Source organism: Haliotis cracherodii, unplaced genomic scaffold (assembly GCF_022045235.1).
Source record: "Haliotis cracherodii isolate W230 unplaced genomic scaffold, xgHalCrac1.p SCAF_10, whole genome shotgun sequence".
Taxonomy (NCBI): Eukaryota; Metazoa; Mollusca; class Gastropoda; order Lepetellida; family Haliotidae; genus Haliotis; species Haliotis cracherodii.
This window is the reverse complement of record NW_027266265.1, coordinates 12,582,665-12,597,587: the sequence shown is the minus strand read 5'-3', so window position 1 is coordinate 12,597,587 and position 14,923 is coordinate 12,582,665. Positions and strand designations below refer to the sequence as shown.

The window sequence follows — 14,923 nt, the reverse complement described above, 5'->3', positions numbered from 1 at the left end:
TTGTACGCGCGATACGAAGAGCTATACCACTCGATAAAAGCGGTACGCTTCCTTGGTCTCGAAAAGTATGTAAAATAGCGACGACCGTAACTGTTTACATCGACGCCATTGCAAATTCCATTCTTTTTTCTAACGGTGTCATTGATTGGACAAACGACAGACGTTGGCAAAATCTACCAATGGTAAGGGATGTTACAAAAACACCCGAAGTATTGAGTTGGCAAGCACTTGCTGCTCGGTAATTTCCGTCAGTACTCGTAAATAGGTTAAAGATAATGGTTTCTATATGTGCTGTCCCGAACTTATAAAGTCAACAGAACGTGGCACAATATGACATGGTCAGGCAGATTGTTTTGTAGAAATGTCTTCAAGCCTATGCTGGTAAGTGCATCTTTGACAAGAAATGACACCTTTTAATTCGAAACTGTTGCAAGTTTCATGTTAAAATATATTGTGTTTCAAAAGATGAAAATAAAATATTACTGTTTCAAAATTATAGAGGTCGCTAAATATAAGTGCACTCAAAATAGTTTTTTTTAAATATATGCTGGGGTTTAATATCATTCAACATGTTCAATAAATAAGCTCTTTTGGAGCTCATCTTTCAATGCAGAACATTTTAAAAATTACATCAACCCCAACTGAAAGTCATTATTTTAAATTTCAGTAATAATCTAGAATCTCTGGATAAATCATTCATGTGATTATTTTCACAAGGATTTGCATTTATTTAATTACTTCACCTAGATCATGTTGATATTGTCAATGTGAGATATGATGTCTCTTTTTTTATAATTGTCAGGGGTTTTAACCATCTGTCTCTCAAACAAAACAAACATTCTTTTTCTCCAAATATTCTGACATATCAGTGTCATATTTGCATAACATTTCCTAAATATCCAGGGGATAACAATGTATGGTTTTCATTCCTATGTGATAAAATATGTGTTAATTTAATTTGTTAGTTACATTTATTTATCATCCAAAACTGGCTCCCACAGGAGATATGGCTTGGAAGAGGTCAAGCGATATCTACACTGTAGATATCGCTGCAATGAAATTACATCACAATGCTTTGCAGACCATTGTGACGTCACTGGTTACCATGACGTCACAATCAAATGACATCACTAATTACTCTGCTACTGAAGCTGTTAGCAGTACATTTTTACACTGAAGACACTGCTAATTACTGTCAACAAATTGAAAAAGCTGGAAAAATGATGTTGGATGATAAATAAAATCTCACCCTTGTGTCTTTTGATATCAAATATATCAACACTCGTTGATAAAAGTGGCAAAAATCCTCGGCAAGCCTCAGAATTTTTCCACTTTTATCAACTCGTGTTGATATATTTGATATCAAAAGACACTCGGGTGAGATTCTCTATATAATGCTATGTAAAACTATTTATGTAAATTATGTATCACAATGAACACAATGTGTTAATGTGTAATATTTTATCATCAAGTCTATGTAGTTTTTAAACTATTGTGAATGGGTTTATTACAATCATCCAGCCAAAATGGGCTTCACAAATCTATCCATGTCAGAAATCCAATCCAGGTCATGATATGACAAAGTAAACCTCATAAAAAATAATTGTCCTCAGGTTTACTCCCAAAATAAACCATGCTGAAAGTTTTGAAAAGTAATGTATTGGGGCTAAAACAGTTCGTTAGCTCCTCTTTTCATTGAAGAAAACTGTATGTTTGAAGCAGGGACATAAACAGAACTCCAAGGGACAGGACTTTTAACTAGGTTATCAGTTTGCTATTTGGCCTTGCCCTGGGTCTGCCCCAGAACATTGTGCTACCTGCGCCTGCATACTCCTTTCCCTCACCCATAAACCCCTACACCCTCACAGTATGTTGACAGGTGACTTCCTGTGGTCAGGGTTTAATATTAGAGTGCAACTGACACAGGTTAGAATCATAATGGCATGGTTTATAAGTTCCAAGAGCCTGAAGGGCATATTGGGAATAATATTTCTTTAATAAAATTATTTATGATATGAAGCCAGTGATTCAAGCCAACTCACTCACTCGCTCATATTTTTGGATGACCCTCTCAATGTCCTTGTCCATTTTTGTCATGATCTTCCTCAAATATGTGTATTATTTAGTGTGACCCTCCCCTAAAGACTTGACATAGTTTGGTGACCCTCACCTGATTCCCTTTGACCCTTCCACCCCGGTCATAAATGACCGGTCCCCCAGCAACAACTGCATATTTTCTGACTTATGGTGAAATGACATTCAATGGGTTCCAAAATGTTTGTTTGTTGTTTATCGCCGCACTCAGCAATATTCCAGCTGTATGACGGTAGTCTGTAAATAATCAAGTCTGGACCAGACAATCCAGTGATTGACATCATGAGCATCGATCCACGCAATTGGGATACGATGACATACATCAACCAAGTCAGCGAGCCCGAGCACCCGATTACGACACTATGAGCATCGATCTAGTCAATGGGGATATAATGACTTGCACCAGTCAAGATCAAAAGTATTCTTCTTGTGGACACACTTAACTTGATGGGTACCCTGTGGTGTAGCCTTGCTCCAAGGCTGTACTGAATGGATATGTATAGTGAGTGAGTGAGTTAAGATTTATCGTCACATCGGCAATATTTCAGCCATATAGTGACGAGATTCAATTATATATATAAATAAAGACATTTTGACAATATCAAAACCTGTCAACGAAGGACAGTAAAACAAACTAGGATATCACAGATGTGAATATAAAACTAGCATGGAACAATAAAAAGATGTAACAATACACAATACATGATAAAAATGGGCTATTGATCGCCAACCACTGAAGGTAGATCACCACACAAGGGACCATGGGGACTTACAGTACTTTTGCTACCTGCATGGACCCTAGCAGGATTTACATCATCCCTTCAGCCGCTGGTGATTGTATGCAAGTTGAGCCATCAATTAAAACTAACAGATATACTACGATTAAAATCGTGGTAGTACTAAATTTACTTTGAATGGTGTGGAACTTACGTACCCTCTCAGGAGGACAATAATTTTACAGTACCTTAACCCCCTTCAAGGATACTGCCACTAACAATCTCAGTTGCTAATTTAATCTACCAATTTTAAAACCTTCATATCTTATAACACGTATCAATCAAACCTTATCAGTAATTCTATCCTTAGAACAGGCAAGTCTAGATAAGTTGACAGTACACCAGTCTCTTATAGGGACCACTTGTTCTTATTATTTATATGATTTAGAAATTATGATTTAAACTAATAATTGTGCAAGTCTAGTTGTTGCACACAAGAATTTTTTTTTTTTAACCAGGTGACGCAGATTTTATGTAATTTGTAAAGGGTTTTTCATGCAGTTTGAAGTGCATTCAACTACCTTATATGACCGTAGATTAGCTGAATTTTGAGGCCCAGAAAAAAGATTCTGTAGAAAGGGGTCGGCTTATGTATGGGTTACACTTTCATCAAACTCTTTTTCTGTTGGTCAAAAAACTACATCGTATCACTTCAGGTGAATGAACAAACTATAACAAACTTTGCCAATGAAAGTGGGGAATTTGCATTTAAACATCACTAGACATGATGATTTACTATTTCGATTTTATTTCTTGTTATGCTAGGCATTGTTTTATATGCAGGGATAAAGATTACCGTGTATATTGTCTCGTAAAGTAAGCCAGAAATAGCAATCAGCTGTACACACGTGTTCTCCCAATCTACCGGTGATTACGTTAAACACATCCAATAATATAACAGAAAATGATTTTGATGCAATGATCAGAAAAAATAGTATCTTAAATTACTATTTTACTGTGAATAATATATTCTGATATCCTTTTATTTTAATTGCAAGTTTTACTATATATCTTTAAAATAATGATAACCAAAACCAGGGTTATGTGGTCGCACTATTGTGTATTTTCGGATACTTTTTTTCCACTTGAAACAATTTGACAAATCACTGTTGAGGATTATCCTTGGCTTATCTCTGAGATCGGCTTATCTACGGTCATATACAGTACATTTGTTGTGATGTATCTGGTGAAATTCTAACTTGCTTGTATCGACATATTAGTTTACCTATTTTGAGTATATTTTTGCCTAGTTATGATCAGACAATTAAACTTTATGTCTTTAAAATTTAAACTTATAAATGATTTTACGAAATTCAGGAACAAATGATTTTTTTTTTAATTAGGTGTGCCAAAGGGCACATATGAGGATGTTAAGAACTGCTCTTTTGAATTTACATGTGTCAACAAGAACAATACTTTTCCTCCATCTTCAAACTCAGTGAATGTCCATTCATTGAGGTAACAGGAGTTAGCAAAATCCCTGTCACTGACACTGATGGAGTGAGTGAATATGGTTTTACGTCGCTTTTAGCAATATTCCAGCAATATCACGGCGGGGGACACCAGAAATGGGCTTCACACATTGTACCCATGTTGGGAATCGAACCCGGGTCTTCGGCATGACGAGCGAATGCTTTAACCACTAGGCTACCCCACCGCCCCTTACTGACACTGAAGATACCATTTACGTTTCGGATTCCCCAGATTATTTTGTGAATCATACTCTCCGTTTATCACATTAAGCATGTTCTAAATATATGTTCATTTTCACTGAGTGTGTCCAGTTTAATTTTGCAAATGTATATATATTACAGGCTTCATGGAATAAACATTTTTGCTGAAACTGTGATTTCTAAGTCCGCCCTTTAAGCACTGGATCTCATTTTAACCGTGTCATTTACGGCTGGGACGGCTAACTCGGGTACTTGGGTACTCTGGTCGGATGGGTCCTGAGTAGGACCCGGGTACCCACAGGACTACCCGGATCCGTGGTTAGTCACATGACATATTGTTTAATGACAAAAATTATCTAGAACTCCATGGTTACACTACAAGCTACTTATGTTTGCATTCCTTCTGACTTTCAAATGTTTGAATAAAATTAACGCTTCAGTCAACTTCAGTGTAAGCATGACCAGATCATTCTATAATTTTATCTAGATACATTTTGCCAGGGCTACGGTCAAACTAGTCCCAGTCGGACATTTTGTACCCATCTCTTGAGACCTACAGCAGGTAGGGCAATAGGGGGTTGGGTACCTGGGTAGTAAATTTGGACTCGTCCCAGCCTTAGTGTCATGGCAACTTTAACAATGCCATTGGCACTGTAACAAAAGGAATTTCAAACCCTTCATGCCAACTATCAGAATTAATGTCATATAAGCCAGCTTGTTGCAGATTATTAATCTATCAATTTTTTTATTTCCGTACTGATGGAGGCCACAGTCTGTAACATAATATTTTTCCTGTGTCTCATTGCATGATAAATGTACATAGATACATTTTGTAAAAGTAAGTGCTTAGAGTTGTTTAACAGAGATGCGAATTTAAAGAAATTGGGATTGACATGGTAATATTTAGGTATATACTTAGCCCTTAATCTTGCATAAAATGGGCATATAAGAAGGAAGTGGTATTCATATTCTATGTCATTTAGGGCGCACAAGTGACAAATGCGTTCTTCTCTTTAAATACCCGTGTAACGTCCAGTTTCAATAAATAACAACATCAAAATCTTGCTAGGGAAACTCTTAATTTTTTTACATTTAAACAATACTGTTCGGGATATAAATCATTTTTTACCATTTTGTTACAAATACATTTGTTTGATTCAGACACAGATTCAGACCAATTTTGTAAATATATATCATTTAGTCTTTGTGTTAATGATCTAATGAAATAAGAATGACATTGTATATTTTGTTCACATCATACATAGCCATAACCAACAGAAAACAGCAAGATGGATTATCTCCCCTGAGTAGTAGAGCACTGTCAACAAAAGCTCAGAGAAAAGTGGAAAAAACTGATAATTCTAAATTGAGAAAAACCAACAAACCCGACAAAACAAAAATGGGAGTTCCAATCGAGATTTGGCAAGCAAAAATTGGAACATTCAAGAGTATTAATCATATCGGTATGTAGGCCAATATATTAGTTTGTTCTAAAATTGCAATTGGAAAATGATACCCAATATGTACTAGCCAGACCAGAATTAGAAATATCTTAGTCCATAGTGTTCCAAAAGAACTTCATGACCAGTTTGCAAGGAAACTTTAGGAAATTATTGCAGCCAGAGAAACATTTTAAGCAAGATTATCAACACGAAAGGCTTGCATTTTGTCAACCAAATGATTAATCCACAATCATAAAACATGTACAAATTTATGATTTATGATTTTAATAATTGTTAACCTTGGTATTTAATAAACAGGAAGTATTTGGAATGTATTTCACGTATTATGTCAAAGATGACACATGTAACAGCGGCAGTAATTCCACATTTATTTTTTAGTGATTTAAAATACAAGTTTTATTATTCATGATACCACTTGTAAAAGCAAACCTATTTACATTCAATGTTATGATTAGTATGATTAATTCAGTTATAATTGATAGCCTAATTCAGTTCTATCAATATCATAATTGCCCTCTGGATAATGAAGTTTCAGTAATGATGTATTTCAGTTCTATTTAATGGGGAAACAAAATCCCCCCAAATAGCGCATATCATGAATAATCTGTCCTGTGGGAAGATATTTGTCATTTCAGTAACTTTAACAAAAGGGAAATCTTAATATGGTTATTATCTAAAAATAGATTCATGAGATGAGATTGAAACAAGAAACTCCTCGCCACGTCTGGAAGGTGACGCAATGCAAATACAACCGGAACCAGTCTGTATTAAATAAGGTTTCATTGCTGGCTGACCATGGCACATATGTTCTGGTCATCATATGGAAAACCTACTCACTCACTCATTCAGTCTGGGTTGCATTAGGACCGCTTCCATGGTCTAATGATAGAGTGTCCGCCCAGAGAGAGGAAGGTCGGGGGTTCGATCCCCAGCTGCGTCATACCAAAAGACGTTAAAAGATGGTACTTGTTGTTACCCTGTCTGGTGCTCGGCATTAAGGGGTTAAAACAAGGACTGGTCGGCTCGGAGTCAGTATACTGTGTCTGAGTGGGGTATTCATGTTAAACTGCAGCATGGTATCTCAGTGAGCTAGCACTATAAATCAGCATTAGTCCGGACTAGTACAAGCAGCCACACACACACATACACGTGCATGCACGTCGCTATATAAGTGCAATAATCTTGGACACGACGTTAAACCCCATTTCACCTCACCTCACCAGGGTTGCATTACCTTCATCAATGCTACTATACTGGAGATGTGGAATTTGACAAAAACCTAAGGTCACACTTTTTTGGTTTTATGTTTCACAGATTTATTCCAGTTTTTCCACACAAGTAGGTCGAAATAAAAATAAAAATAAATATCTACGTCAATCATTTATTCATTTATATAAAATTCATTCTGCCTTGGAATTAAAACTGCAGCTGGCTTCTTGAATCACTGATAGTGATGTAGATGGAATATATATATAATATTTGATATTGTATAAGGGGGACTATATTACTTGCGGGAGATTTAATAAAAATAAATCTTTTATTTGAAAAATGAAACGAAAATAAAAAATATGTGGCCTAAGGGCTGCAAGGAGTTACAGATTAGCTGTCCTGAGTGAATTTATTTTACGTTCTGAGCTTTGGCAAGGGAACACTATTTCACGAGGGACAGATTATCTGTAAATCCGAGTTGAGAGTAGATTATTCTATATATTACTCAGTCAATTGTGGTTTCATGATCAAGTGGAGACATCATCTGTGTCAATCTATTGTTGAAACGACATAGCATGAAACCATCTGTGACGCCTTGAACAATGGATAACATCATCTGTAATCACTGATGATGTGTTGCTATGACAACACGTATATCTCAGTTTGTGCAACTACAGGCAACATGGCGCTAGTCATCATCAATGTGTAGTGAATTACACTTATGCACTATCAACAGTTTTTCAGCTTTTAATTTGTAGACGAAACTTTAAATAATTCTGAAAGTTTTTATGGTTACAGGCTGTTCAGAATGCAATATGCAAAGCAATAGATCTTTAATGTGTTTATATTGTTGTCATGGTTACAGGCTGCCAGGAACTCCAGTACACAAGGCAAGAGATATTGAATGTGTTTGTAGCATGATTGTTGACATGGTTACAGGCTGCCAGGAACTCCAGTACACAAGGCAAGAGATATTGAATGTGTTTGTAGCATGATTGTTGACATGGTTACAGGCTGCCAGGAACTCCAGTACACAAGTCAATAGATCTTTAATGTGTTTGTAGCATGATTGTTGACATGGTTACAGGCTGCCAGGAACTCCAGCACACAAGTCAATAGATCTTGAATGTGTTTGTAGCATGATTGTTGACATGGTTACAGGCTGCCAGGAACTCCAGTACACAAGTCAATAGATCTTGAATGTGTTTGTAGCATGATTGTTGTCATGTTTACAGGCTGCCAGGAACTCCAGTACACAAGTCAATAGATCTTGAATGTGTTTGTAGCATGATTGTTGACATGATTACAGGCTGCCAGGAACTCCAGTACACAAGGCAAGAGATCTTTAATGTGTTTGTAGCATGATTGTTGACATGGTTACAGGCTGCCAGGAACTCCAGTACACAAGGCAAGAGATCTTTAATGTGTTTGTAGCATGATTGTTGTCATGGTTACAGGCTGCCAGGAACTCCAGTACACAAGGCAAGAGATCTTGAATGTGTTTGTAGCATGATTGTTGTCATGGTTACAGGCTGCCAGGAACTCCAGTACACAAGTCAATAGATCTTGAATGTGTTTGTAGCATGATTGTTGACATGATTACAGGCTGCCAGGAACTCCAGCGCACAAGGCAAAAGATCTTTAATGTGTTTGTAGCATGATTGTTGACATGGTTTCAGGCTGCCAGAAACTCCAGCGCACAAGGCAAGAGATCTTTAATGTGTTTGTAGCATGATTGTTGACATGGTTACAGGCTGCCAGGAACTCCAGCGCAGAAGTCAATAGATCTTGAATGTGTTTGTAGCATCATTGTTGTCATGGTTACAGGCTGCCAGGAACTCCAGCACACAAGTCAATAGATCTTGAATGTGTTTGTAGCATCATTGTTGTCGTGGTTACAGGCTGCCAGGAACTCCAGTACACAAGGCAAGAGATCTTGAATGTGTTTGTAGCATGATTGTTGACATGGTTACAGGCTTTCAGGAACTCCAGTACACAAGTCAATAGATCTTTAATGTGTTTGTAGCATCATTGTTGTCATGGTTACAGGCTGCCAGGATCTCCAGCGTACAAGTCAATGGATCTTGAATGTGTTTGTAGCATCATTGTTGTCATGGTTACAGGCTGCCAGGAACTCCAGCGCACAAGTTAATAGATCTTGAATGTGTTTGTAGCATCATTGTTGTCATGGTTACAGGCTGCCAGGAACTCCAGCGCACAAGTCAATAGATCTTGAATGTGTTTGTAGCATGATTGTTGACATGGTTACAGGCTGCCAGAAACTCCAGCGCACAAGGCAAGAGATCTTTAATGTGTTTGTAGCATGATTGTTGACATGATTACAGGCTGCCAGGAACTCCAGTACACATGTCAATAGATCTTGAATGTGTTTGTAGCATGATTGTTGACATGGTTACAGGCTGCCAGGAACTCCAGCGCACAAGGCAAGAGATCTTTAATGTGTTTGTAGCATGATTGTTGACATGGTTACAGGCTGCCAGGAACTCCAGTACACAAGGCAAGAGATATTGAATGTGTTTGTAGCATGATTGTTGTCATGGTTACAGGCTGCCAGGAACTCCAGTACACAAGTCAATAGATCTTGAATGTGTTTGTAGCATCATTGTTGTCATGGTTACAGGCTGCCAGGAACTCCAGTACACAAGTCAATAGATCTTTAATGTGTTTGTAGCATCATTGTTGTCATGGTTACAGACTGCCAGGAACTCCAGCGCACAAGTTAATAGATCTTGAATGTGTTTGTAGCATCATTGTTGTCATGGTTACAGGCTGCCAGGAGCTCCAGCGCACAAGTCAATAGATCTTGAATGTGTTTGTAGCATCATTGTTGTCGTGGTTACAGGCTGCCAGGAACTCCAGCACACAAGGCAAGAGATCTCCAGTGTATGAGCTGAGGATCTACAACATCTATCCTAAAGACATCAAGTCCTTCATTGAGCTCTCCACCAAATGGATGCACCTCCGCACTGCCAAGTCCCCGCTGTTGGGCTTCTGGCTCAGTGAACTTGGAGGCATCAATGATGCAGTACACATCTGGGAATATGGTAAGTATAGAGGAATAATGAGTATGTTTGTTTGGTGCTGCTTTGAAGAGCATTTCTGTTATAGCACTGCGTTTTAGCTTGATTTGGGAAGAAAGCCCGAAGTGATACAGGTCTCAGACATTTACAACTTTGATGAAACCTATGAACATGAGTATGGAGCTGACAAACATAATCAGGGTGAAGCTGGATTTCAAAATCATGATCATAGGATTCTGGTGTGCCAAAGGTACACAACTCTGGAAATTATTATAACATTTGTTTGTTGTTTAACGCTATATATAAATAATTTAGTCTGGACCAGACAATCCATTGATTGACATCATGAGCATCGATCTACACAGTTTGGATATGATGACATTTCACAGCCAAGTCATCGAGCCTGACCAACTGAACCTGTTAGTCGCTTCTTACAACAAGCATGGGTTGATAAAGACCTATTCTAACCCAAATCTTCACAAGGGGTAGATATTTTGAGAAATCTAACGTTTTGTGATTTGTTTACAGAAAGTCTCAGTGACCGAGCTCGAGTCCGGAAGGAACTAGGCGGAGATGAATCCTGGCAGAAGAATTATATAGCAGCTGCAAGTCCGATGTGGGCGCGGCAGGAGAACTCCCTGCTCACCCTCAAGCAGGGGACACACCTCCACCTCAGCAACGTCACACCAGGCGGTAACTACATCAGTGTTGGCAATGATGGGACACATATATTCCCAAATGTTGTTATTGCTACCAGGTTAATGTTCCTGACAGTATTTGCAAGGTGATATGGCAGTTAGGATGTATTACCGATTTACAATGCATATTCATGGAATTGACAGAGTAGGTTATTATGACTACATATACACACATAACCGTAAGTACCTAAAAGTAACATACATATTGCAGATTCAATATGAATTGCTTGTGTGTGTGTGTGTGTGTGTGTGTGTGTGTGTGTGTGTGTGTGTGTGTGTGTGTGTGTGTGTGTGTGTGTGTGTGTGTGTGTGTGTTTTCGTGTGTGTGTTTTCGTGTGTGTGTTTTCGTGTGTGTGTGTGTTCATGTGTGTTTTCGTTTGTGTGTGTGTGTTTTCGTGTGTGTGTGTGTGCATGCGTGTGTAGTCACTACATTATTTCTTAAAGTTATCAATCAGTGTTAACACTACTCTGATCAAATCAGAAATCAGATGGTTTCATAGTGTATAAGAAGGGACACTGATTATGTCAATAATGCATATCAATTTTGCATAATTGACCACAAGTCTGATTTGAAACAGAGCTCAGGGTAGTTCGCAGTCTTAGTAATTTTGAATGAAGTCATTTCAAAAACATCAATTTTTGATTAATAGAAATCATTAATTGGCTTACATACCCATTTACCTAGTCTTTCTCCATTCCATTTTTCCACCATAGCTGCATTCTGAATCATATTTTAAAGACTAAAAACGCATGACAATATTTCAATTTGGAACACACCTGGAAATTTCTTGATGTGACCTTGACATTGTATATATTATTTGCAGGTGTGTTTGAGCTACAGACAGTCCCTGATTGCAGTAGGATAGGATCTCTGTCACCAGGGACCACACTGTTAGCTGCCTTCCAAACAATGTTTGGACAGGTCAATAAAGGCAAGTGTACAACTGCAGACATAACTGTTTCAAGAATACTAGGTCTATGCTCAGAAAGTAGATTGTATAGGTCTATTTGTCCCACAGTCTAACACATAGTAAGGATAGAACAGTCAGGCATTGAAAAATTCATATTTCTTGGGATCAAAGTAAACATTTGTTTTCTTGATACATGTATTCTATTCCCACAGAAGCAGAGGAACACACAATATCATACAATTGGATTCAGATGTGGGAGTATTTGCAATTTAGAATGTTGTATTATTTCAGAATTTCGACTTCTCCATCACACTTCCATTGATGATGCAGTCCAAGCTAGTCACTTGAGTCTTGAAGGTAAAACTGTACAGAATGGCTGGGTACTGAAGCTGATTAGTAGCTATTTAGGGGGCCCGGGTGGCCCAGTCGTCTAAGGCGCTGCAATTCGCTGTGCAGAGTTGCCTCCCTTGGGCACGCCAGAAACCTATGATTGTGGGTTCGAATCCCGGTTTGCTCCGATTATGTTTCTACGTTTGTCAACACCATACCCGTGCTCGTGGGTTTCACAGAAGTGGTAAACGTCTAAGACCTGCATTACTTGGGGCTTTCCTCCCACATAAAGCTAACACTCCGTGATATGACTGGAATACTGTTAAAAGCCGCGTTAAACACAACTTACTCACTAGCAGATATTTAGGAATTTTACAAACTTAAGGCTTAAAAAAATAAAAGAATTGGTTCTCAGGCAATGGCTTTTGAAAATATTGAGCCGGCAGGCGGTGCAATCTCATTAAAATCAGATCTTAGTTCTCGCTACAGCTAAACAAAGATCTGAGGACATCCCATTACGGGTCATGTCAGACCGACCTTGCGCGAACTTTGACCGACCAATGGAATGACCAACCAGAAAGGCAGCTTTCTTGTGCTTTACGGCACTATTTTCAAATTGGCGACTACGCTTCAAAACATATTTTGACAAATTCTCGTTTACAAATTTTAAACCTGAACGAAAGCACATTCTGGATTCTGGAATGGCTAATAGATGGTCCAGATTGTATGGATTTGGTCGTTAAACCTGTAACTATCGTTCAGAGTTTAAGTTTTCGAGGTTGCATGATTAGAAATCACATTCCGACTGTCACTTTCATAATCTGATAAACAATGCTCTGATTGGTCAGATGAAAGGAGAACTGAGGTCTGATTTTAATGAGATTGGCAGGCGGTATTTTTTTTGTTTGTTGTTGAAGCTAGTATGTAATGAAATTTAGTTACAATAATTTCGAGAAATCATTCTGTTCTTAAATATTGTAGCATTTCACTGACGAGGTAGTGTGTTCAAGACACAGAATATTTAAAGATTTTAAAGACCTTTACCATACTTTTAAATCACTAGTTTAAAAACCAAAAAGATAGATGCAAAAGTAAAATGTAATGAAAAGATCAAAATCTCAATGAAATCAACATTTAAAATGACAGTCATACACCTTCAAATCTTGGCATGGCAGTTGCCTGAATTGAGGTGGGATAGCAAAAACAAGCTTTCAGCGTGGTAGTAGACTGTGATAAAAGGCCCTGCGTTACTTGAAAATAATTTCTTTGAAAAAGGTTATTAAGTCAATTCTAAAACTGACAATTGGGTTTGCATGAGCAGAGATGAGAGTTGTTTCCCTTTGCCCAGTCAGTATACATTGAACATGCTGCTTGTCTGACTGCTAGTCTAACAAAAATGTATCCTTGATTGCTTTTCAGTTGCAGCATGAAAGAACTGAAACTGATGGAATATTTGTCATGTAATATTAGTAAAATTATTAGTATTGGTTGGTAGTTTTCCAGCTAATGTCTATGTGGCCAGTGACTAATCTACTACACAATTTTTGTTAAGGTTCAAACTAGTCATCTTTAATCCAAGGTGTGGTGGTCCTTTGCAAATGTTGAGTAGTTCCCCATGCTTGTTGTAATTACAAGTTGGCTAACATTGTGATCGGTAGTTTCAGTGGGTACAGCAGTTTTTAGATATTTGAATAAGTTTTAACTTATTTGAGGATTAAATAAAAATCAAAGTTATTTGTCTGTTTCAGGTGTGTCAGGTGAAGTACACACCCGTCTCATGCTGCCGGCAGCCTGGTCAACACTGCAGTAACCATGGCAATGTACTGCTGTAACCAGTGGTTACCGCTTGTAACCATGGTTACACTTTAACTATAGCAACATACTGCATAATCCTGGCTACATTCAGTATTGTAACTATGTTAACGAAAAATGAAATAACTTGATTAAATTAAATGATTTAGCGATAGCATGATCTTTGCAGCTAAAAATATGAAATCTATAAAGAACAGTTTCTAGAAACTGTAAGAAGATGCAAGGGGAGTGTTTGCATGCACTCTTAGCAAATCTGTCACAAACCAAAGAGCTATTGCATTGTAAATAGCGTGAAATGAAGTCTGTCTAACACTGCCTGCTAGGGCTTACTAGCAAAAGTCGATTTGATTGCTGACGCAACTAAGAATATTCATGGATAGATTCCTTGAACATGGTAACTCCCTGATATCATACATATAACTTTGGTCGGTTTTAGTTATGATATTACGATGTTCTGTTTCCAGTCATTTGCAGAAGCATTAAACAGAATCATTCTTGTTCCTCTACGTTTTCACTGGGCAGTTCATTGTTTTCACAAGCCTTTTGGTTTGTGGGAGTGTATGTGTTGCAGCCGGTGTGTAAAATGTGATTCACACAGGCAATTTATGAAATGCCTAAATATTTCAGTCAGTTTATGAATTTTCCAATTTTCAGGACTCGAGTACCCGTTCAGGGGAGATAACTCTAATCGCCTTTCGTAACTCGTAAGTCACTTCAAAATGGATGACAAAGCGGACAAACGTTCACATGTTTGGGCGTATTTTGACCTTGATGACACAAAGAAAAAGACCAAATGCCGTCTCTGTGGCATATGTATCAGCTACGCAGGTAGTTCGACGAGTTCCATGAAAAAGCAGGTAAGCCATGCAGGCATTTAATAAAAAATATAATACCTTAGAATACATCAGTAGATGTT

The 14,923-nt window shown here is 37.9% G+C and overlaps 1 protein-coding gene across 1 annotated transcript; it reads left to right on the top strand.

The window, feature by feature from the left end:
• Positions 1 to 314: 314 nt before the first annotated feature.
• Positions 315 to 14,629, top strand: LOC139454069 (protein NipSnap homolog 3A-like). Its single transcript, XM_071235567.1, has 6 exons — positions 315 to 381; positions 10,079 to 10,280; positions 10,785 to 10,949; positions 11,779 to 11,886; positions 12,157 to 12,222; positions 13,944 to 14,629. The coding sequence occupies exons 1-6, from the start codon at positions 331 to 333 to the stop codon at positions 14,003 to 14,005; spliced, it is 654 nt and encodes a 217-aa protein (XP_071091668.1). The 5' UTR covers positions 315 to 330; the 3' UTR covers positions 14,006 to 14,629.
• The last annotated feature ends 294 nt before the right edge of the window (positions 14,630 to 14,923 follow it).

What these genes read in the sequence shown, in the direction of transcription:
- LOC139454069 (XM_071235567.1), top strand. Translation starts at nt 331, where the DNA reads ATGACATGGTCAGGCAGATTGTTTTGTAGAAATGTCTTCAAGCCTATG. An exon ending in GTTTGGACAGGTCAATAAAG is followed by an intron (nt 11,887 to 12,156) that starts GCAAGTGTACAA and finishes GTATTATTTCAG; the next exon opens with AATTTCGACTTCTCCATCAC. An exon ending in TAGTCACTTGAGTCTTGAAG is followed by an intron (nt 12,223 to 13,943) that starts GTAAAACTGTAC and finishes TGTCTGTTTCAG; the next exon opens with GTGTGTCAGGTGAAGTACAC.